Source organism: Podarcis gaigeae (assembly GCF_964106915.1).
Source record: "Podarcis gaigeae genome assembly, chromosome: 12".
Lineage (NCBI taxonomy): Eukaryota > Metazoa > Chordata > Lepidosauria > Squamata > Lacertidae > Podarcis > Podarcis gaigeae.
Genome location: NC_139688.1, coordinates 3141799 through 3166469, shown reverse-complemented (window position 1 = coordinate 3166469; position 24671 = coordinate 3141799). Strand labels below are relative to the sequence as shown.

The 24671-nt window shown below is 42.8% G+C and overlaps 2 protein-coding genes and 1 long non-coding RNA gene across 8 annotated transcripts in view; 1 reads left to right on the top strand and 2 right to left on the bottom strand.

Moving 5' to 3' along the window:
* Positions 1–680: 680 nt before the first annotated feature.
* LOC310827906 lies at positions 681–1501 on the bottom strand. Its single transcript, XR_014556547.1, has 2 exons — positions 1280–1501; positions 681–809 (listed from the first exon to the last, which is right to left on the bottom strand). It is a non-coding gene; the product is annotated as an uncharacterized lncRNA (long non-coding RNA).
* Positions 1502–2279: 778 nt separating this feature from the next.
* Positions 2280–24671, bottom strand: part of LOC310827702 (KAT8 regulatory NSL complex subunit 1-like) — a 44869-nt gene continuing 22477 nt past the window's right edge. For 3 of the 6 annotated variants that reach the window (XM_083704061.1, XM_083704059.1, XM_083704057.1), the window contains 9 exons: positions 14465–14669; positions 12696–12861; positions 11051–11191; positions 10119–10285; positions 8651–8769; positions 7034–7088; positions 5524–5636; positions 4311–4536; positions 2280–3361 (listed from right to left, as the gene is read on the bottom strand). In XM_083704061.1, coding sequence (XP_083560187.1) covers positions 3080–3361; positions 4311–4536; positions 5524–5636; positions 7034–7088; positions 8651–8769; positions 10119–10285; positions 11051–11191; positions 12696–12861; positions 14465–14669 — 1474 coding nt within the window. In that variant the 3' untranslated portion in view covers positions 2280–3079. Of the gene's footprint in view, positions 3362–4310; positions 4537–5523; positions 5637–7033; positions 7089–8650; positions 8773–10118; positions 10286–11050; positions 11192–12695; positions 12862–14464; positions 14670–24671 lie in introns of all 6 variants that reach the window. The other 3 variants (XM_083704058.1, XM_083704060.1, XM_083704056.1) reach the window with 1 other exon arrangement.
* The window catches only part of LOC310827765 (zinc finger protein 783-like), a 130314-nt gene continuing 110291 nt past the window's right edge, over positions 4649–24671 (top strand). Inside the window, exon 1 of the mRNA XM_083704178.1 lies at positions 4649–4653. The gene's annotated coding sequence lies outside the window, so the exon portion shown is untranslated. The remainder of the gene's footprint in view (positions 4654–24671) is intronic.

The following is a 24671-nucleotide window of genomic DNA, read 5'->3' as shown; positions in this document are numbered from 1 at the left end:
TATAATTTATATACATGTCGTTTTAATTCTATTAGTCTTTAATTACTGTTTATTTCATAAAATTTATATCTTGCCTATAAAAAGAAATCCTCAAAGTGTTTTTAAAAAGATAAAATAAAAATTGATTAAAAATTGTAATACTTTAAAACATACAAAAGTTAAAAGATTAAAATTCACCTTAATCTTCTATTGATAATTTTCTGTTTTTAGCTTTTCTAGTTTATCTGTGTTTTTATATTTTTCTCTGCAAGCCGCCTTGAGTCCTTAGGTCTTTGGGGGGGGGGGGAGCAGACTATAAATAAATGTAATAATAATAATGCCTGTATCATCTGTGTCCTTTCCACACCAATGTGTGTCTCTCACCTGGTATGAGGAGTTTTAAAATATTTACTTCTGTGAAATGGCGTTTACATGGGAGGGGGGATGTTCCACACCTGCTTTTTCCAGTAAATTATGCAACTCCACAGCTACGACAAGAGGAAGTTCTACCTGCTAGGCTACCTTTTCTTTGTTATTCTCATTGTTTGCTTTTCACAAGACCTGAAGAGGTTCTCACCAGAACTCTTGAAAACCTCTGCATGAAACATTTATGCTCCTTGACTTTTCGCAGCTGTGCTCAACCCAAGGCAAGATAACCCGAAAAACAAATACGAGTTTATGCAAAAGAGAAGACCTCGCTGCTGTGTTTGTAAGAGCAACTAGCTTTATTTTTTCTCGTTTTCACAGGATTTTTGCACAACATGCTGTGAAGTCATTCCTGGCACATAAGCCTTTCATGACTCATAAACAGAGCTCAAATATGAAAATGCCTGGCAGAATCCGAGACCTGGGAGAAGAGGCTGTGGAGGACTGGAAGAAATTTAAGGACTATTTACAAAAATATTGTAAATTGTATGAATGTTAAGAAAGATGTAAGATTATTAACAATATGGCACCATTAAGCTAGTTAAAAGGAATATGAAGATAAATGAAAATATAAGAAAAGATAAATTTTGGATAAATATTATGCTAAAATTAAGCTTTTAAGGTTTGGGTAAAATTATCTAAAATTAGGGACACAATATTGGAAAATTATAATATAAGAATTGAAACAAGGTGATAAATTGCTGGGTAAAGCTCGAAAAACTTGGAACGCAGGAACGAGAGATGCGAGGAAGTCCAAGGAAGTGAAGAAAATATGGTTATTGTAAAATTATATGTTATTTTGTTTGTTTTTTCTATTGTATTAAGAAAATCTTTAATAAATATTTTTTTTTAAAAAAAACAAATATGAAAATGCCAAAATGACAGAAGGGAGTCTACATGCAGAACACAAAGTGTGTGCCTACTAGACAGTGCTGGCGGTAGCTTCGCTAGATCCAAGCTTTGGAGGGGGGGGGGCAAGTATGACTGGGTGGATTTGGATGTTATAAAAAAAAAACTTAAGAGAAGAGAGATATTACCAAACTCCTTGAGGTTGAAGTTGCTCTAACTTTGACAACCACCCTGCACTGTCTCCTTGAATGTTAAAGGTAAAGGTAAAGGTACCCCTGCCCGTATGGGCCAGTCTTGACAGACTCTGGGGTTGTGCGCCCATCTCACTCAAGAGGCCAGGGGCCAGCGCTGTCTGGAGACACTTCCGGGTCACGTGGCCAGCGTGACATCGCTGCTCTGGCGAGCCAGAGCCGCACACGGAAACACCGTTTACCTTCCCGCTGGTAAGCGGTCCCTATTTATCTACTTGCACCCGGAGGTGCTTTCGAACTGCTAGGTTGGCAGGCGCTGGGACCGAGCAGCGGGAGCGCACCCCGCTGCAGGGATTCGAACCGCCGACCTTTCGATCGGCAAGTCCTAGGCGCTGAGGCTTTAACCCACAGCGCCACCTGCGTCCCTTCCTTGAATGTTACCTCTAAGCAAACCTTCCAGTAGCAAGTTCACTGAGCTAATCCTGATGAATTCAAGAAAACGGATTGTAGGTTTATTGAGTTGAATGGAAATCCCTTTCTACTGGAGGCGAAACTGAATCCTCGCCAGCTTTGTTTAAAGACACATACCTATTCCATCAGAGAACGGATTTCAAAAAGTAAATCAAACTACCTGGGTGATTAAAATATTATGAAGCTCAATCCCATTTTTTAACGACCAGATCCTTAATCAGGAGGACAACAACAACAAAACGGCCACCCAAGACATCCAACCTGTCACGTTTTATTTCATGTGCTGGGAGATAAATTTGAACATCCCATACAATGAACAAGATTTACAGTTTCTCTGAAGGAAATGTAAAAAAACATACAAGCTTTATCATGATTTATTGTTTATTATTAGCAACAATAGCATTTCTGCAAGGCCAAGAAAACATGATTTGCATGTTAGAGAATCAGTGATTTCGGAACTACATTTAAAAATTAAAAACCATTATGAAAAATTCGTAGGGGAAGCATCTGTCCTCCCCTCCAGGCATTTATTCAGCGCTCATACACACACACACACACCAACTACCCCTTGGTTATATCCCTTGCTGCCATCTGCGGCACCGGGACAAAGCCTGTGATCTGTGCGAGTGAGTTTCCACAATCGACACTTTGCTCCTGCCCCCAAAAGTGGCATAAAAACCTCATGAGGGCTACATGTTCAACTGACTGGCACCCTTTCAAAGAAGTGTTGCCTGAGTAACAGACATCCAAATTGAAACAGCTCAGCCTCCCCCTTCTTTTCCTGCGTCTTCCATCCTCTTTGCTGCTCCCTTTTTGGGTTGCACCTTGGGCTGCTGCACTTGTGGCACCAGCACCTAACCTTGCCAGCGAGGCGCAAGTGTTCTTCTGCCCAGAAACAACCTGCAACTGGGCTTTCCTGGATGCCCCCCCCCCTTACCACACTAGGGAGGCCCAGCACCTTGCCTCTGCTGCTGCTGCCTGTCCAGCCCTTACTGATCTAGGGGAGCAGGAGCTCCAAGTTCACAGCTGGACCTCTGCTCCAGGCACAGCAGTGCTCTCTGCCGCCACTGCCTTGCTAGGCCAACTCGTCAGCCAAGCTCTGTGATACCAATCTATAGAGTATGGGTGCAACTCTTCCACGGGTTATCATGGGGCCCAAACACTCATCTGTTGTTGATGAGCACTGGCGGGACGCAGGGCTGGCCTGCAAACTCGTCTTGCGGCTTGCTGACGCCTGGTTGCACCGGCCAACCGGATACAAATGGCTCCCTAGGATTAGAAGCGCTGGAATTTATATTGTTAGTCCTCAAGCCCTGATTGCTCCTAGAGTTCCACTGCTGAATGGTACTCGTCTGCTTGCCAGGAGCTTCGCACGGTGGGTCCTGAAGCGCCTTATACTCTGTGTCGGAAAGGGGGAATGTGCGGGGCTCCCACGGCTGGACGTTCTACGACAGAGAGAAAGAGCAGCAGCGTTAACGGAATAGAATATATTATTGTCATTTGAGGAGGAGGCGGCGCCAGAAAGAGAGAGATTATGCATGCTTCCATCTTGCATGGATGAGATTAAAAAACAGAGGTTTTCTCTTGAAGGAACAACAAAATCAACAGCAATCATCCTCTCAACCCTTATTCATAGGTCTAGATTATATATGCCACTTTCTTTATATTGATAAATATGATGCCTTCCATAGAATGAGAAGCTGTTTTAAGTCACTGGCAACAAGATGCCAAGGTGCTCAGCTCAGATATCATGCTAAGCACAATTAAAAGGCCACACTATAGAATATGCATTTAAGCAAACCGTGCTTTAGAGATGCATGTCAGCTGTCATTCTTCATCTGCTTAACATTCAGCTTCATTGGCTTGCTCCCATTTCAGTGGGGCACGGACAGACACAGTAGGTGCCTTAACTGTCTTAGCTGTGCCGCCTTAACTGTGGTAAGATCAAAGACAACGCAGTTTGCAAACTAGTTTCAATACTCTCGTTTGGCTGCCTTTACAAACCATGGTTTATGAACCAATAAAGGCTCAGAGGTAAAAACTATGGCTTGGCATAACAACCCAATTATTGTGACACCTTTTTGGAAGTAAGGTTACAAGGTTTAACTTCTGTTTTTTCCCACCGACCCACAGCACAAATACAAACAATCCACTGCAATGATACATTCAAAGTCCAAATATAGAAGGTTTATTTGCATCCCCTTTAGCTTGTGAGCAATTCTTCAATTGTGTTCTCTTGTCTTTCATGGCAAATCCAAGATGGTGACATCATTTTATACTCTGAATGAGTGACCATGGTGGGCAATGAAGATGATGGAAATGCTTCGAATATGTATGGTTTGCCAAGTAAACAGGCTGTATACGAGCTCTCCAAGTAGAAACACAGGTTCTCACCTGAATCTCTTCGTCCATTTCTGAGAAGGAGAAACTTGTGTCTTCACTAAAGGACAGACTGTTTCTGCCCCTGCCCTTTATGAGGAGGGGCTGCAGAACATTGGAAAGTTCTGGGCTGAGAGACCCCATGGGAGAATTTGCATACTGGAGATGGTTAAGATTATGGGACGTGGCATCTGGAGATCCCGGCTGAGGAATCCATCGGCCATCTGCTCTGTTAGAGCTCCTAAAAGAAAAACACGCCACAAAAAAACAATCATACTGCCAATGTGAAGCCACACTGTGAGGACAACTGTTACATGTGAGAACTGTAAAACTCAAAGAAGTGCAAGCTCAGAAGCGGAGAGGCCTATAGCCAAGGTATCATGCAGAATTTCAAAATGAACTCTTCACCCATACTGCACACTCTTTAAAAACAACCGGAGCAGGCGGGGTGGGAGAGAGAGTCCACTTGACTTTTCACTGCCATATTTACAGCCTGCACTCTGGCCATAATTCTACTCATGGATTTGACAATGAGGCTAAACTGCTGGAGAGATTCTGCCCGGTTTAAGTAAGGAAATGTGGCTTAATACAGAGATCTTAGCTGCCACACATTGCAATAATTCTAGTCCTCGGTGTTTGCAGCAGCACAGGATACTAAGGCTCTGAAATTAAAACGAGATCCAATCGTAAATCTTCCTACAGACAGAGGGTGTGTGTGTGTGTGTGTGTGTGTGTGTGTGTGTGTGTGTGTGATTTCACTCATCCTGTTATGCTGTTACGATGTTTTCAAATTTTCATGGAAGCCAATTCTCTTCCTATCTGCTCTTACTCCATTAATTTCTGAAAACACAGAGGCTCAAAATATGATAAATCTCTATTATAAGGGAAATTCCACAGCTGCTTCCAAGCCCGCTTGCATACTTTTGGAGCACCCTTAACAAAAGCTTATTCATTCGTTATTTCAAACCTGTCAACAGTTAGGCGGGGTATGTGTGGGTGTGTGAACTGACCCAAAGCTATCAAATTATTTCCTAGCTAAGGAGAAACTTAAATCTTGTCTACTAAGGCTCAATGCAAAACTCCCAATCCACCCAACCACAGTTCACTTTACTCACTTCTTCATTAATGCTTCGCTCACAAGTTATGGAGGAAACAAAGTTTTGAATATAATCTGACTTGGGAAGAGAAATATTCCACAACACACAGCTAACAGGAAATGTTAGGATACCTGTTCCCTCGCCTGTGGGAAATGCTTCCTGCCCAGGAATCCCAGCGGGCCCTTTCTAGCTCTTCATATTTTTGGTGATGGTTCAGATATGTCTCGTCAGAAATATCTTCCAGCTAGGACAAAAGAAAGTTATTTTTGACACATTCAAGAGAGTCAAAGCTGTTTCTAAATATATACAGTCCACCCACCCACCCCAAGATACACGGGAAAAATAACCACATAATCTGTACAGGCCCAGCAGTGCAAGAGTTTAATAAAAGTACAGTTTCCCCCTTTCCACAGTTGCTAGAACTTCACAGGTGTACACAGGCAGATAGGACTGTTTTGGTAATAATAATAATAATAAATTTTATTTATATCCCGCCCTCCCCAGCTGAAGCCGGGCTCAGGGCGGCTAACATCATTAAAACAGTACAAAGGTACAGCACAAAAAACACTCTAAAATCATTCATTATAAAATTGATTCAAATCAAGCCACTGGCAACCACTGTGCCAGAGCTCCACGAAGATTGCCAAGGGAGTCAGGCTGTGCCCTGGCCAAAGGCCTGGTGGAACAGCTCTGTCTTGCAGGCCCTGCAGAAAGATGTCAAGTCCCGCAGGGCCCTAGTCTCTAGTGACAGAGCGTTCCACCAGATCGGAGCCACAGCCGAAAAAGCCCTGGCTCTAGTTGAGGCCAGCCTAACTTCTCTGTGGCCTGGGACCTTCAAGATGTTTTTATTTGAAGACCGTAAGTTTCTCTGTGGGGCATACCAGGAGAGGCGGTCCCGTAGGTACGAGGGTCCTAGGCCGTATAGGGCTTTAAAGGTTAAAACCAGCACCTTAAACCTGATCCTGTACTCCACCGGGAGCCAGTGCAGCTGGTATAGCACCGGGTGAATGTGGTCTCACAGCGAAGACCCCGTAAGGAGTCTCGCTGCAGCATTCTGCACCCGTTGGAGTTTCTGGGTCAGTCTCAAGGGCAGCCCCACGTAGAGCGAGTTACAATAATCCAGTCTGGAGATGACTGTCGCATGGATCACAGTGGCTAGGTCAGGGCGAGAGAGGTAAGGAGCCAACTGCTTAGCTTGGTTAACGTGGCTACCAAATAAAGCACCTTAATTTTGTCCAAAAATGGAACCAATTCTGCACCTTAATAACTAAATTTATGGGAAATGTGTATGCAAACCTTTTGGATACACAAGAATGGAGATCACATTTTCTCACACAAAATATGTTTTACGCTCCTCCATGGCAGTGTTATTCAGTCTTGCAGTCTTGATTGAGAACAAACCAAAAGGAGTATGTGTTTGCTTTGATGACTGATTGGTTCAAGACACAAAATGAATGTACTGACTGCTGGCAGGATAAGCAAGTTAAGAATGGTGGTCTGTGACCTAAGGGAGTCAATTCTATGTAAAGTGAAGCTCTACACAGTAAATACAAGGCAAGAGAAGCCTTGGTACATGCAAGCCTAGTTAGACAGATGCACTGATTGAGGCATGAGATAATGACCAGATCTATTCCTCCTCACCTCTGAATCTACTTCTCCTGAGGTCTTGAGCTCTTTGAGATCCACCATTCTCCAGCTGCAGGAAGAAAATGACTCAGGGTTATGGTAATTTCTGCACATACTGCAAACAACTGCATCAACCAAAAGTGTACTCCAGGGCTTGGCTTTCTATGGTGCTGCTGTTTCCTCAACAGTAGACACTGAGGCAATGCCACATTCTGAAGTCAAATACCTTCTCCCAAAAATCGCCAAAGGAGATGTCAAAACAGGCTATGCCTAGTTAGCTCTAGTGCTCACTTGTGCAAGTCCTAAAAACCATGCAGGTTTCACCTTTCTCATAAGCAAGTGGACATGCTAAATAACTACTGCTGAAATAGGGTGGGGCGACGACAAGGTGGGATGCACAGAAGATGAGTAAATGCACATACCATCCTCCAGCACCAGGAAATAAACCCATCCCTTATTCATGGCTACGGGCTTCTTCAATTCCACTCTTAAAAAATACATTGATGTACAGTGGAAACTTGGTTCTCAAACTTCATCCATTCTGGGAGTCCGTTCAACTCCTGAAACCATTTGAAAACCAAGGTGCGGCTTCCAATTGGCTGCAGGAGCTTCCTGCACTCAAGCGGACTTCTGGGTTTTCGGCGTTCAGGAGCCAAAATGTAAGAGCACCAAGGCGTTCGAGAATCAAGGTACGACTGTACAGTACAGAACTCAATCACCCTCAACCTTACCACTGCTATTGACTGTGTAGCACAAATGGATTTATTGGGGGGGTGTCATAAAATTATTGGGGAAACTGCCTTGTGTGCTATATGGCAGAAAAAGTGTGTGTGTGTGTGTGTGTGTGTGTGTGTGTGTGTGTGTGTGTTTAAGAGCCTCTATCATGTAGAAGCAAACATACATTGCTTGCACCCAATATTCTTCAAGAGCCATGAAGGCTAGAAAACTGCTCCACAGCTGCAAAATAACTTTAAAAGGAAACAAGAGTTGGCAGTGGATGAAGATGTGCTTTAGGGCCAGCAACCTGTGAACCTCTAGATCAGTGGTTCTTAATCTGTGGGTCCCCAGATAATGCTGGACTACTACTCCCATCATCCCTGAGCTCTGGTTTTGCTAGCAAGGGGTGATGGGAGTTGTACTTCAACAACATCTGGGGACCCACAGGTTGAGAAAGGCTGCTCTAGATGGATGTTTCTGGACTCCAATTCCCGTCATCCCTGCCAACTGGCTACACTGGCTGCAGATAATGGGAGTTAGGATTCCAGGGCACCCCGGTCCTGCTGTAATACACAATTCAGCCACTGAGTGTTTGGCCAGTTCATGGTATTTTAAGTTCCTCCACACCTGGAAATACAGCTAATGCTTCACCAGGAGGTAGAGTTAGGAAACTGCCACTGTGCCTCAGGGCACTTTAGAAAGGAGTGTGTTGATGTGACAACTTCAGGAGGAGTTGTTGTTAACTCAGCCCTCTCCTTGACTAGCAAAACGCCATTTGGCATGGTGTGCTGTACGTTTACTCTTACAAAAGGTCAACTGAATTTCTTGCAAAAATTATGAAAAAGAATGCTCTTATGTCTAAATCAACATGCTCCAACTGCTGTTTAAATCTGAAGAGCCTCCAGGGGAACCCACCTTGGTGTCAAAATCTCTTTATACTGTAGCTTCTCCACCCGTGTAGCTGCAGCCATTGACATGGGGATCACTATATTGTTGATGTCGTAGGAACATTCCACCTTCTTCTTCTTGGCAGGCTGCTGAAATCAAAAAAGGATCATCAGAAAAGAATACAAAAACATAGTACTGTCAGTCACATTTCCTCCCAACACATCAAGTACACAGCTGGTTAACAAATGGCGTCTAAATGTCCGCACAGGCAAATATAGAGCCTAGCAGCTGTTTCAACATCTCTCTGCACCAGTACATTACCTGTGTGCTGTGAGACTGTGCTGGTGTGACCTAAGCAGCCGCAACAAATCTGAGCTCTAAGTCAGCACTGATATGCCTACAACAGCACTCCTATTATTGGCCCAATGCTCCATGCAGAATCAATCTTGCCTCAATAAAAGTTCTCTTAGGTGTGCCACATTTTTGCATTGATTTGCTGCAACTGCTCTGTGCAGCGGTTGTTCTTAGCGGCCTTGAGAATGCCAATGGAAAGAGCTTGAAAAATGGACGCATCTTAAAACATGAATAATGAGCAGCCACCTAACACTGAATGTGCTACAGAGCACAGAATGGGATGGGGAAAGTTTCTTGACAGGGTGGGGCTAGGGCAGGCTTCCTCAATGTCAGCCCTCCAGTTGTTTTTTTGGCCTACAACTCCCATGATCCCTAGCTAGCAGGACCAGTGGTCAGGGATGATTGGAATTGTAGTCTCAAAACATCTGGAGGCCCAAGGTTGAGGAAGCCTGGGCTAGGGGATGAAGTTTCCCAGGCAAAACTCCAAAGGCATTTTGGCCACCATGGAATACAATGCTATTAGCCTGAGATATGGTTACTGAGGTCCTTCCAACAGGGCAAGAGGTAACCATATAATCACAGTCAGGCTGTTTATTGATAAACACAGAAGCCATCTGAAATACAGCTTAAGGCTTTTTAAAATACAAAGAGAGCAAACAACCTCAGGATGAAAAAGGGTGAAGTAATATATAGAAAAACACCCAAGACAAGAAGCTGAAGGACACAGGAATGTTCCACCCAAAGCAAAAATGAAATGAGGATGTGGATAGTCTTTTGCCTCTATTTCCACGGTACATTTTATTCAACCTTCAAGGCTTCCTTTTTCTTTTGAAAAAACCCAGCAATGGTTTTTGGTTTTTTTTTAGTGTAGTAGTCTGCATATCTAACCAATAATATTCCTAAAAGAAAACAAAAAAAGCCACCAGGAGATATGCTTGAAACAGCATAGCAAATGAGTTAGGAGACAATTCAAGGTTAAGAGAACAGCGCATCATTTAAAAAACGTTTTGCACTCCCAAACACGCCTCGCTCAGGAGAAAGATGAAAGAGGCTTAAGTTTAAAGGGAAGTCACCCAGCAACACTAATTCTGTATTTCCTCTTTGCAGTTCTGTTTGCCAGAGGGACTGTGTTCCAACTCACCAACGTCGAGCTGCTAGCAGTCATGGAATTGCCAGGGACTTGGTTGGAGTGGGGGGCAGGTGTATTTTCAAAGCACAGAGATGGCACATGATGTAAAGAACTGGGTTTGTAGGTCTGAGGGCTAGGAACAAAGAAGCTGCGACTGGCCGATCCTTTCAGCAGAGGACCTGGTAATGAAAACATGAAATTAAGAGGATATACTAACTCTGCAACTTCTGCTTAACCACAAGGTAGATGCGAGTTCATTTTTTCTACTGCACTTTCTGGAAATAGTTTATCTGTTATTTTTTTAATGTAGCTTGACTGGAGGAGCAACAACATCAAGTGGGAGTGAACTGCAAGTGTATCAATATATATGTTACCCTAAAATATTGCTCCCGGTGCCCCCGTTTTGTAGATGTACTACCTAAACCACCAACAACCCTACTGTTAAAATTGATGCACAATGATGGAGAGACTGGACGGAGAATTTTCTTTTGCCTCTCTTGCAAAAAACAAGCTTGTGTTCATCCAATAAAATCAACACAATCGTTTTAGGAGAGGGAAAAGGAAAAACTCCATTTAGATAATGAATAATGAACTTAGGAGATTCTCTGATACATGATAAGCTGACCACTCAGATGCTTTTAAAAACCACTGGACAAGTTCATGGAGGGCTGTTATCATGACCAATAGCTACTGATAGATATAAGCAGAACTCCCCTGGACAGAGTCAATAGACCCCTGGTTTCAGATACTGGGGACAAACAACATGCTATATCCACCTCTTTCCGGCTGCTGTGAGTGGCCACTCTTGGAAACAAATGGACCTGACAATCCTTTGGTTTGATTTTGCCCATACAGTACATTTCCTCAGACAGAATGCGGCACCTTTAATGGGAACTCAGGCCAAGAGCTAAAATAATGCTTTACTTATATTGCATATAATTTACCAGATGCAGAGAGAGAAGATGAACAAATGTTGTTGGTAAGGTCTTTCAAACCCCACTGGGGTATCTTGAGAGTCTTGAGTTTATGACTCAACCTGTGGTCCTCTCTCAGCAAGGCTTCAAAGTGTAAATGAAGAGGGTTGCCTATTAGCAGAAGAAAACAAATTAACCCACACTTGTTATTATTCATTATCCAAATTTATATCCTGGGATTGTTACAAATAATTCACAAATCATGATAATTGCACTGAATACTTCCGATAATTATAGTACATACATATTAATGGTACAATATTTTGCTTCAAGTTTTTTTTAAAAAAGATGAGATCGGTTAGATTTCACATACTGTTCTTGTAGGTTTATGTACTTTATATTGTGGGGTATTTTGTACCTTGATGCTTTGTGTGCAACTATATTATCTTACTTAAAAAGGGAAAGATCTCGGTGAAGGCATGATTTATTTTCTTTGTACTTGCAACTGGTGCCAAGCTCAATACCGCCCATTTGGTATTTAACTTATATGGCTTTCCTGAATTAATTTTACTCCCAACCATACTGACAGGGCTGAGCAATATATTGATGTATTGTCCAAAACCAGATTAAAGTCTATATTGTGGTATTTGTTTCGTAATTTATGACCTGGAAATGAGAATTTTCTCTCTCTCTCTCTCTCTCTCTCTCTCTCTCTCTGTGTGTGTGTGTGTGTGTGTGCGCGCTTTGCAAAAATCACAACATTGGAAAAATAGCTCCACCCTTATTTCAGACATTGTGATATATCGTTATATCACGATGTTTAGCTGGTGATATATCGCAATGTTGAAAACCAGGTATCGCCCAGCCCTACATAAACACAATCCATTTCGTCACAGCTTGTCACATGTCACAGCACAGGAATCCTGCACACTCTGTAAACTACGGTCAGCAAGGTTAAGTGTGGATCTTCACAGATTTGGCTTTCATCAGCAAGGTCTGGCTCACTTTAAACCAGGGGTGGCTAACATGTGGCCTCTAGATGCTGTTGGGATTCCAACTCCCATCAGCCCCAGCCCACATGTCCAACGGTCCAATAGCATCTGGACATTATATAAATGAATGAATAACAAACAGCAACAAAATTTGAAAGGCCACAAGTTAGCCACCCATGTTTGAAATGAATGATAGGGAGGGAAATGTTTGAGTGATACTTTTACCAATGAGAGAATCACAATATAACACACCAGAATTTATACAAAGAAATGTGACTAAAGCATCGCTGAAATAAACTCAGTGCCACTGGTCATCTTGCAAAAACACCGCCTTTGGCACTTACAAAATAATGGCAGCACACTGCTTTTATTGCTTTTGCAGATTTCCCAACTTTTGCTTTCTAGTAATCTTTGTACATGATTCTCTTAAATCCCTTTTAAAGGCGGTACGTTAATTCTTTAGAGAAGCTGTCCTCCATGGAAATATCAAGCAAAATAAAATGAAACTCTGTTCTACATTATAGAAATTCAGCCTCTACAAATGTGGCAGAAGACAGGAGTGCCAAAACCTCCACTGAGATATGATGGCGAACACTCAGCTCATGCTAGTAGAATGAAGGAAAGCCTCCTAAACAGGCAGGTTCTTCATTCCACATGAAGAGGCTGTTTATCATTTTACTCACCGTGGGAAAATGACAGAATGGGATGGAAGCCTGAGTCCAGCAGAGCTACCCGCTCCTCTAAAGACATTGTCTCTGGGTCTATGGTCTGGACAGAGGCCTTACAGTCACACAAGATGCAGGAATTGGGTCGTTCACAGTTGCACTTCATACTGAGAGGTTTCTGTGGCTGGAACACAAAGGATATCAACAAAATAGTTATTTATCTGGAACGGCAAAATCGACCACTCTCTGTTTCAGGCACAGGTTAAAGATGACTGCAAACCAAGTAACCCAAAGGCCTAACACATCAAAAAGCAGAAGCACAACAAACTCTGTGGAAAGCGTTGCTTCTTCCGATGGGTACAGTAATGCTCCAGAGAACAAAGGCAAAGTGCCAAAACTCAGCAGTATGGGTGGGGCCTTAGAGTACAACTGTCACTTCCTTTCCAATCTCTTCCTGTTCAGAATCCAGGCTCTTCCCTTTGCAAACATTCCATTTCTACTTGCTGTCATGACTGAATACAAACAGTGAGCTAAAAAAATAAATAAATGTGTGATATATTACCTGTTCCCATGGCTCTCTTCATACTGCTGAACCCGTTTTTTAGCAGAGCATTTAGCAATACTAGAATGACTACAACTGGGGGGCTCCAGGTTCAAATCCCTGCTCAGTGACAAAGCTTAGGATGATAGCCAGACCTACTGAAATCAATTGCCTTAAGTAACTAGGTGAGCTATCCCAGTGGAGATGCTACCCCCTTTTTTTTTAAAAAAAGAGCCCATTTTCTCTTGTTAGCATACTTTACATGAGTCATGATGGAATAATAGTGCCAGAATCTTTCAGGCGCTCATCTACCTAACATTGCCTCTACTACTACTATTAAATTAGTAGCAACAGTAGTACTAGCCCATCAGAATTATTATTATATATTTATACCCAGCCTTTTCCCCTGACGGACTCAAGGCAGCTTACAGATAAACGCAAGAATCGTTTAAAATGTAGCATAAAAACAATTAAACATCAATGGAACTAAAACTACATACATATAGTAAACATACAATAAAAACAGCACAGCACTGGCCCTTTCATTAAAAGCAGTCAATCCCCAAAAGCCGGTTGGAACAAGTAGGTCTTCACTTGCTGGCAGAGGGACAACAAGGAGGCAGCCAATCTAGCTTCTCCAGGCAGGGAGTTCCAGAGTTGGGGAGCAGCCACCGAAAAGACCCTTTCCTGCATCCCCACAAAGCTTGCTTGTGAGGGTGGCGGGACCAAGAGAAGAGCCTCCCCCATCAGATCTCAAAAGCCAGGCAGGTTCTTAGGAGGGAATGCCATATTTTAGATAGCTTGTACTTAAGCCACCTATGGCTTTATAGGTTATAACCAGCACTTTCAATTGTGTCTGGAAACAGAATGCTATCCAGTGGAGCTGCTCTAGCAAAGGAGTCGTCTGCTCCCTATAACCAGCCCCAGTCCAGAGTCTGGCTGCAGCCCTTTGGGCCAGTTGAAGTGCCTGAGCACTTTTCAAAGGCTGCCCTACGCAGTGTGTGTTACAGTAATCCAAATAGGCTGTAATTAAGGCATATGTCAATGTGGCCAAATCAGACATCTGAAACGATTCTGTCTGGAATTCCTACAGTCCAGAACTCCAAGGTAACAAGGCTACCACAATTTGATTGCTGCCACCAGACCAAATTGTGTCCTGCCTGTCTCTCCTTAAAGGATGGAATTGAGACAAACATTATCAGAACCCTCTTCAACAACAGCTGCAGAGGTGAAACATCGCACCTACCTTTCTGCTAAGGTGTGAGACTGCACTGACTCTCACCAGCCTGCGCTTCCTGTATCTGCAAATTGGACGGATTCTAGCAGCAACACAGCTGTTGTCAAGGGAAGACAGTGTAGCAGGCAGGCTGTTGTTGAGTTGCTTCGGTTTCTTGAGAATCCTGTCGGCATCCACGGCATCTTGGGAATTGCTGGTGGAGCATGTGTTGAAACTGCAGTCAAAAGGAAGAGATTCACACACTGAAAATTCTTCTGAAAGGGGGAGCCAGAAGATTCAATACTGGACTTGGGCAGATTATCCTATTACGTGTATTTTTGTAGTTTCAGTCCTCATCGGTCACATTTGACCTACCGAAAGCAACACAGAGCCTTGCAGCACCTTAAAGAGTAACATTTACTTCTCTAAAATTTAATTTTATTAGAGTTTATAACGAAAACTACTAAAATTATTGCCAAATATCTTTTTTTGTCCAAACAAAAAGAGGTAAAGAGAAGAGAAAGAAAAATAAAAAGGAATAGAAAAGGAATTTAAAAAGAGAAAGTGTAAGAAAAAAAGAGAGAAAAGGTAAGACACTCTATATACATTATTCCCTAAACCATTAACTTCAATTCTCAAATCCAAATGCCATTATTTCTCCCCCCCCTCCCACGCAAATAGTATGAGAGGTTTCCAAACGCTTAAAGAGTAACATTTTTACAGCATCAGCTTTCACAGTCTTTAGTCCACTTCATCAGATGTGTAAAATATTATCATGAGTTGCAAGTATACATAAACATACAACTGTGTTGTTGTTTTTTTGGGGGGGTTGTAAACAGACTCTTGGCAAGTAAAGAAAAGCAGAACATATATAGTTTCACTTCTGGCAAGGCTTAAAATTTGTTTTGATTATACTGTCCCACTCAGTCAGCAAGAGCTAGGAAATAGGGCTAACCATGTTGCCTATTTGCACCAGCTTTGCTTTACAATTACCAAAAAACCAAAGTGACAGCATAGAACTTCAGAGGGCTAGCAGGACAATTGTAAACAACCTTGCCCTTCAAAGAGTGATGTAGGCTTCCCAGAAAACTTCTCAAAACCCTTTATCAAATGGAATCTGATTTAGCATGACTTGTTTGACATGCATGCAGTAAACGAAACTATACAAGTACAGCACATTAATTTAACAAGCTATAGAAAGCTCTCAAAAAAAATTCCATAAGCCAGAAAACTGATTAGGGAGGAAAAAAAAAATCAGCAAAATACGTTCCTGGTTGCATGGTATGGGTTTGAGGCCACCTTGCTGAAGCTAAACAGGCGTGGATCTGGTCACTGTTTGAATGGGAGACTTCCTGGGAACATGTACACTGCCTTGGGTTCCATGATGGAAGCAAGGCAGGATATAAACATTTTCTTAAAAAAATGAATGTTCTTTCAAGGTTATATTTTTTAAAATTGAAAGCTCTAGAAATGATTTTTACTGGAATAACTAAACATTTTAAGGCATGATAATAGTAGACACTTCCCTAATTCTTGGAAGTTTTAAAGGGGGGATTGAAGACTCTTAAAACTGTTAACATTAATTTTAGCACACTCCCAAAATCAAGCATATAAATTTAGCTATGTGTGCATACTTCCTAGGAAGAGTCATTTGAAAAAGCAGTGTTACACCAATTTACATTATTTAGTAATGTTATGAAACAACAGGACGGATCCAGAAAGTGGCTTGTAAAACTCAAGTCCCATCACTCTTCTCTTGAACTGCCTCTCCAGAGTGTCAAGAGACCTGCCTGAAGACGGTTAAGTGTATAATTGTAAAGTAGGAGAAGGAAACAGCCCACACTGTTCAGGAATGATGCTTCAAAAGGATATAAAGGGGGGTGGAACCAATTTGCTGAGTGAGCAGCCTTTTGCTCAGGCAATCTTTGGCTGCAATCCAATAGTGTGGATCCACAGAACCATGAGTGGAAGGGAAAATGGATTAGCTCTGCCCTGTGAACTCACATGCCAGCAACAAAGGCAATTTTCCACAGTGCAGAACCACAGTGTATCAGGAAGTTGAATTACAGAGCAACAGCAAATGACAGAAACAGGGTGAATACACTCTAGTGGGCCTTAAGGAAAAGTCTCAAAAAAGGCTTTCTGCAAAGTCTTAAGTAAGAGGTTGTGCAAATGGAGCAACCTCTCTGGGTTTAGGGTCATTTCTCTCACGCTCTTCTGTGAGCTGAAGAAGCACTTGGCTAGCAGAAAGAGACGTTTGGATCCAACCCAATGCATTTTAAGAAAAGCAAACAGGTTGAAAAATATGAGCTTTATGTTTCTCTGGGAAATATTCCACCCATCCATACTATTGCCTTAAGAGATATTAAGAGGAATATGCAAAACCCAGCATGCTTCAGTACATTCAAACACATTCCTGTTCTACAAACAACCTGAATCCACTGTCACTTAGGACAAAAGGCCCAAGAGGTTTTTCATACCACTGTGAAGTTTGCAAGTCCTGGGGAAGAGGTTTGGGTGACTGAACGCATATACACTGCCCAGAGCCCCACGCCAGCAAATGTCCAGTTTGCGAGGGGGTGGGTCTCAAACTTCACCATGTTGGCTTCTGCAACTGTGAGGGAGGGGGGAGGGAGAAAAGGAAAAGGGGAAAACCCAAGCTCCTTTCATGTTTTAAAAACAACTGCTTCCCTTCTACATAGCAGTCACAGACAACTATGCATTCCAACCCCGGGGCGTGGGAGACCCAACCACCACAAACCCGGTTCCAGGGTAGTGACATACACCCAGCCCGTTTCCAACTACTCTTGGCCCACCCATTTAACACAATGCAGCAGTGGGAGCAGAGCAGGGAAAGGGAGAGCTCCAGGCAGACAGAGTGAGAGGGAAAGAAAAACACTCTCCTTCCTCTTGTAATTAAAGGATTAATCTTTACCAAATATTTGTGAGCAATTATGTTTTTATAATCTAAACCGGGGGTTGCCAACTCCCAAGACACTGCGATCTACTCACAGAGTTAAAAACTGGCAGTGATTAGGTCAAAGTTGTTGAGCTTTTTTGGGGGGAGGAAAGCCCCATTTCTTTGAGGTGCAGGGGGGAAATGCAATGTTGTTCAGCTGCTTTGGGGGGAGCCAGTGATCTACCCAGAGATGTCCAATGATCTACTGTTAGATCACTATCTACCTGTTGGACGTGCCTGATCTAAATCAAAAAAAAAAGAGGCACCATTAAGGGCCATGGACATTGTTTTGCTGACACGCACCCACACCCTTGAATGCCACAGAGAAATAGTCTGGCAAAAAGAGCAACCCAAGCAGGGATTAAACCTTTTTCATCAACATTAAACATTTTCAAAATCAAAACCTTAAGAAGACAGGCAAAACACAGTTGTGTTTATTTTGTTTTATAGCCTGCCGTACAGGGTCCAACGTAAGGCAGCAATGTGCTTAATGATTCAAGGCAAAGTGGTCCCGTCAAAACAGAAGCAATCCTTCTCCTGGGAGGGAATCATTGTCCCAACTTGGACAGGGAGCCACAGAACTGGTGGGTGCAGCAGAAGCAGGGAGAACGGTTACAACACATACAGCCAACATTCAGGAGGAAGCAATGTTGATGCATTTTATATGCCCAGGTGTTCTGATCTTTTCTGCCAGCAAACAGACGGTACTCAGAACAAAGCAAGACAAAGTAGGCTTTTGCTTACCGAAACACTGTGGTACAAAAAGGAAGATTCGGAGGTTTCACACCTTGCCGCTTTAGTCAAACATGGTAAAGGCACATGCTGAGCTAGTGATGGCTGTTTCAAGATGCTGTATTGTGTTCTTGTTTTTTTTTTTTTTTTGAAACGCTTTATTCAACCAACCTTCCCCAGCCTGGCATTCTCCATATCTTTGTTTGACAATTGTTGCCATCATTCCTGACTACTGGCCCATACTAGCTTGGACTCAGGTTTGTCTACAGTGCAATAACAACTGGGGGTTGGGGAAGGCTTTTCTAGACATTTGTTGAGATAACTAGGCTTCCCAAGTTGTGCCCAGAACATTACCAAAGTGCACCCAACCTACTAAGGCGGCTTGTGTCAGGTGCTGCAGTGAAGCATCCTCTAAGCATTTGCTACTCCATGTTCATAGCATCAACCAGAGACCCCTCGCATAGCACCTAAGGAACCAAGAAGGGCCCTGCTGGATCAGTGTCCATGGGATAGCAAGTAGGAACAGAGGCATGGATCCAACTGAATGAGCATGCCAAGAATCTGGAGTCCGGCCACTTAGCATTCCATTCATTTCATGAGTTATTTGCTGCCAACAGACATTAAAAGATACTGATCACAATGCCCAAGCAACAGCCAACATGTAAAGATTTGCAATCTCTTAAATCTTTGACGACTATGGCTCGTTGTAAAGCGCTGTGACATGCCTCAGGCTCACGCATTCCCCTCACCCCTCCTTTGCACACAAGAAGAGGATATTTAAAGGTTTCTGAATATAGTTCAGAAAGTAGTTTGCACAAACCACAGGCAGAAAACTTACAGCGTCTTGTGCAATTAGGCTTCTGCCTCCTCTCCCCTGCTACTCCCTGTGCATTCAACACATCTACTGCAGAGGATCCCCCAAATCTCTGGAGCAGCTTTTGGAGCGGGGGGGGGCAACTGCAGGGGGGAGGAGAGTCAAGATGCAGTCCTGCTGCATAAGTGAAAGTCTACTTTGCTTGTGCAAACTGCTTGTACAGGAACACTGTTGGATAAAACCCTCTATAAACGAACAAGGATCTCACATCAGGCTCACATCCTGGTGGGACATAATGGCTTATTCATTTCAGTTTTTACAAGCCATGGTTTCCTGCACATGGAAGATATATTTATCAGTCACCGCATGCCAAAGCCTCTAGGCAACATATAATAAAACAGATTAAAAGAAGTGAAACACATCCAGATACCAATTATTAATAAATGAACAAACCAAACAGCAACAAAAGCAACTTCAACCCTGGCTCAATTATACCAAATTAAAAAACCCACCTGTATAAGCAAAACACAATCAGCATAAGAATTTGAAAATGAGCTGGAAGAGATGACATCATTTTAAATTCAATTTGAACCTTTAAAAGTAATTAAAAAGCTGAAAGAAGAAGAATGCTTTTGTCTGGCGCCAAAATGGCATTAAAATGGATGCTAGGCAAACGCTTTAATATGACAGGAAATTGCAGCTTGTTCAGAATAGGAGCTTTAAATCTCTTCCCCTCGTGCATAGAGGGGGGCGTGAGTCAGGCTCACTAGGGTGCATTCCAAGTAGCTGAATGCAGCAAATGGCTTCATTTTCAGGGGTTAGCAGTAGGATGAGCTGCAGCAAACCTTGGATTTGTGCACTACCCCCAACACAACCATAAGGAGCTTGGAAACGTTCGTTTACATCTAGTTTTGACATCTGAACCTGGACAAACTTGAATTAGTTACAGATAGGTATCTGAAGAAGACTGCATGAACACGAAAGCTCATACCTAGAACTAACTTAGTTGGTCTTTAAGGTGCTACTGGAAGGAATTTTTTTATTTTGTTTAAACTTGAATTAGTTTTACTTATGATTAGAGAAAGCAAGATAACCCCCAAACATTAGTTTATTCAGCCTTGCTGAATCAGACCAAAGGCTTATCTTGTCCTATTACCCACAAAGACCAGCCAGATGTCCCAAGGGGAGCCACGCAAGTAGGATACCATTACAGAGCACAGGAACTTATTTTATCACATTACATTAACAGTCCCCATCACTTCAGAGCATTCTAAGTGTGATGCGAGCTAAGAAGGAAGGGTGTGATTTTTGCATTCAATAAAGTTTCCAGTACACATTACCTTTGTTGAATTTCATCTCCACATTGCAATTAGTTTGCAATGGACATGGCAATGTTTCTTCAAACATTGCCACAACATGAACCTAAGACCATTGCTCTGTACAGCGGTACCTTGGTTTACAATCATAATACATTCCGGAGGTCCATTTGTAAGCCAAAACAGGTTGTAACCCAAGGCACGCTTTTGCCAATGGGGCCTCCCCCCAAAAATTGTTTGTAATCCCCCCCCCAAAAGGAGTTGTAATCCAAAAAAAAGGTTGCAAATCAGGACACGCACTTCCAGGTTCTACGTGTTTGTAATCCAAAACGCATGCAAACCAAGGTACCACTGTAATTCCTTGACTTCAGGTCAGCCTCAAATATTCAGCAATGCTAGAGTGGGGCGGGGAGGGAGGGGTGGAGAGAACTAAGAAAGAATCCTTTCTACGAAGTTTTGAAAGTTCCAAAATCAACAAGAAAGCATAAAATGATGCCCACGGTAAAATGAACCGTAACAAAAATACGGAAAGAGAGTTGAAGTGATTCTTCAGATTCCAAGCCTGCAACAAGTTTTAATTGCAAGTCTGAACGAGGTCCAGTGCAAACACAAAGCCACTACTCTGGCACTGGGGAACAATGGGTTGGAACCAACTAAGCCATTGCGCAAGCGTCTTCCACAAGCACAATGGATTTTTTCCACATTACCACCAGCTAAACATCGTGATATTTCAATATATCACGATGTTTGAAATAAGGCTGGAACAACGTAAAGGTGAATGTGGTAATGCCCTGGCAACTGCTACTGCTTAGGGGTCTAATTCTAAAACTGATAAATTTTCACTTACCTTTATTTAACATAGAGCCGTACGTTGGTTTTCAAACAGAATGCAATCCAGAAGTCCGTTCGACTTCCGAAACATTTGGAAACCAAGGCATGGCTTCTGATTGGCTACAGGAGCATCCTGCAGCTAATTGGAATCTGCGGAAGTCGCACCAGATGTTCAGCTTCCAAAGCAAAGTTCGCAAACCGGAACACCTACTTCTGAGTTTGCGGTGTTCGAGTTCCAAGTTGTTTGTGAACTAAGCTGTTCGAAACCCAAGGTACAATTGTATTGTTAAAACTGTTATGTTATAGTATTATTGTACTGATAATGTTTAAATTAGCACATTTTCTCTAAAACTGAAGTTGTAGAAGTAATTCAGTAGCACAGGTATCAAAGGTAAGGTGAGAGAATGTTTCCTTAAAAAAATTGTTTTTGAAAGTTAGAATTTGCATTTCTTTTATAAACCAGGCCAAAATAGAAAGAATGGATAAAAAATTACAGAATTTAAAATTATTAGGCAAACATAAATATTTTCACAAGGAAAATTTAATGCATGTAATCATATGAAATTTTACTAGATAGCATGCTTGAACTATAACATTACAGATTTCTGGAGAATATATTCATGTTAATATATCAATTTGTCATTAATAATAACAAATGTGTGAGAAAGAAAAGGGGCAAGGGGAGAATTGATAAGCGTTCTAGGGTAGGGAGACGGTCTGGAGGAGAATAATGAGGGAGGCACACAGACATTTGTGTGCGCACACCCACACCCAAAAAGAAGCACATGTAGATGGGAAAAAGAGGGAAGTGACCAGAGCTTCAATCGAGTGTTTCTTTGCAGATTCCTTGGGAAAGGGGAGATGGTGGAGGGGGAGGAAACTACAGTGGTACTTAATTCATTCCGGAGGTCCGTTCTGTGATAGGAATTTTATGGTCTTAGATATATGGCAATGTTCATAACCGCACATACATAGATCAACACAGGAAGGCCAACCTGGAACCATTTTGATTCCTAAACTGACCAAATGTTTACTCTGCCAGGTCAAACTGGAAAAGTCTCCCCATTGTCTCTTTCCTCACGAATCCTGTCTTAAGGACACATTTAAGATACAAGGTGTGAGCCTGTGACCTGGCCCAGGAAATAAGTATTTTACCACTACAAAAGAATGGCCAGGCTCCCCAGGAAATCCAATCAAGTAACCTGCCAGACAGGAGATAAACAAGGACAAGAGAAAAACAACATTTAAATTTCTGTGATGTAGGTGGGATGTATCTGAGGGGTGGTCTTAGGTTACACCCTTTCTGGGATGTATGCATAATGTTTCTGGGGGTGGTCTTGATCTAGAGGATGGGAATTTCAAAAGTCTTTATAAGCCCTTGCACAGCATTTTTGGGGGTCCTCCTCCTCTCCTGCGTGTGAGGGGAGCACCCTGTTGCAACAGTTAATAAAGATCAGGCTTACTGGATGCTTTGCTTCTCAATATTCTCTGGTTGGCCTCTGTTATTTTCTCCTACCAATAGGGAACCTATGTAAGGACTCTATATGGGCTCTTGGATACCCCATAAGGGAAAAGGGCAATTTTTTATTTACAACAGTTCTTAACCTGAAACTGATCTTAACCTGAAGCACCATTTTAGCAAATGGGGCCTCCTGCTGCCGCTGCACCGTAGCTGCACGATTTCTGTTCTCATCCTGAAGCAAAGTTCTTAATCCGAGGTATTATTTCTGGGTTAGTGGAGTCTGTAACCTGAAGCATATGTAACCTGAAGCGTATGTAACCTGAGGTACCACTGTACTCTAAAGTTAAGAAGAGGAGTTGCCGCCTGCCAGCAAAGAGAGGCTGGGTTAATTTAAAAACAAAACGCACTGCACACAAACACGGGAATGGGGAGGGAGACACACACAGAGAGACAGACAGACAATCACACACCCACAATCAACAAGCACAGCAGGGGAAAGAAGGAAGCTTGCTTGGGACAGGGGAAGCAGAGTGAGGGTGGTGGTTGGGACTACTCTAGAGCAAGTCCTGCTGCCTGCCAGCATAAAGTGGCTGGGTTAATTTTTTTTAAGAAGTGTTCTGCTTTTTCACAAAGACAAAACCCACATGCACACAAACACAGCAGTGGGGAGTGAGCTACAGACAATCAAACATCTACCTGCAATAAACAAGCACAGGGGGGGGGGGGGGGAGAGGGAAGCAGCTCTTATGCTAGAGCAGCATGTTTTTCTTTTTCCCATTACTTCAGTTTATATTTTTACTGAGAACAGGAGGAGAAAAGGGGCTCCAGATTCCAGAAGCCATGCATCTACCTAAGCCACCTATCAGCTTGGTGGCTGTCTTTCAGCAAGAGCCTGGCGTCTCTGAGGGAGGGACGTTCCCGCTTGCAGGCTGTTCACCTCCACCTGCTCAGGAGGCAGAGCCCTTGGGCAAAGTTTGGCTGCACACATGCACACAGAGATATCTCCAAGGACGGTTTTTGCCTGCCGCTGAGGAGGCAGGCAAAGCAGACTAGAGAGCTGCGGCAGAGAGTTACTCAAAGAGCGATTTTTGCATCAGCCTGCCACTGCTGCTACAGGAGGGAAGGAAGAGCAGCTAAGGCACTTAGCAATTGCAACAGCTGCACAGAACAGGAAGAAGCATCGTGTGATAAGAATTTTAAGGTCTTAGATGTATAATAAATGTCCATAAATGTACCAACCAAGCACAGACATAGATCAGTGCAGGAAGACCAACCTGAAACCATTTTTGATTCCCAAACTGACCAAATGTTTTCTCTGCAAGGTCAAAGCAAAATGGAAAAGCCTCCTCATTGTCTTTTCCTTCACAAATCCTGTCTTAAGGGTATGTCTGTGTTTGAATAGGTTGAGCCTGTATCATGGCTCAGGAACTAGGTTTTTATCATTACAAAAGACTGGCCAGGCTCCCCAGGGTATCCAATCAAGTAAGCATTAACAGGTAACTTGCCAGACAGGAGATAAAAAACGCACTCAGATTTCTGCTGTAGACCTCCCTTTCTGTGATGTAGGTATGATGTATCCTGGGGGTGGTCTTGAGCTACGCCCCTTCTGTGATGTTTGTATGATGCTTCTGGGGGTAGTCTTGGACTCCAGGGCGGGCAATTTAAAATGTCTATATAAGGGCAGGCACACCTAGGTTCTGGGTCCTCCTCCTTTCCTGCGTGTGAGGGGAGCACCTGTTGCAACAGATCAATAAAGATCAGGCTTACGAGCTACTTTCCTTCTCAATATTCTCTGGTTGGCCTCTGTTATTTCTCCTACCAAAAGGAAACCTACGTAAGAACTCTATATGGGCTCTTGGATAACCCATAAGGGGAAAGGGGCAGATTTTTGTTTACAACAATCAGCTTCCCAGTTTTTGCAGTATCGTGCTATTTGACTATCCCACACAAGCAAACACCCGATTCACAAGATATTGCCAGTATAATTTCAATCCTGTTCTATTGTGATGAATAAAAATGGCAACGCAGGGGTAAACTTGACCAATAATGAAATGGAATCTATTCTGAAGAAAGAGTCACTTTTCTTAAGAAGCTGGTATGGTGCCCAAAGGTGACATTTAACG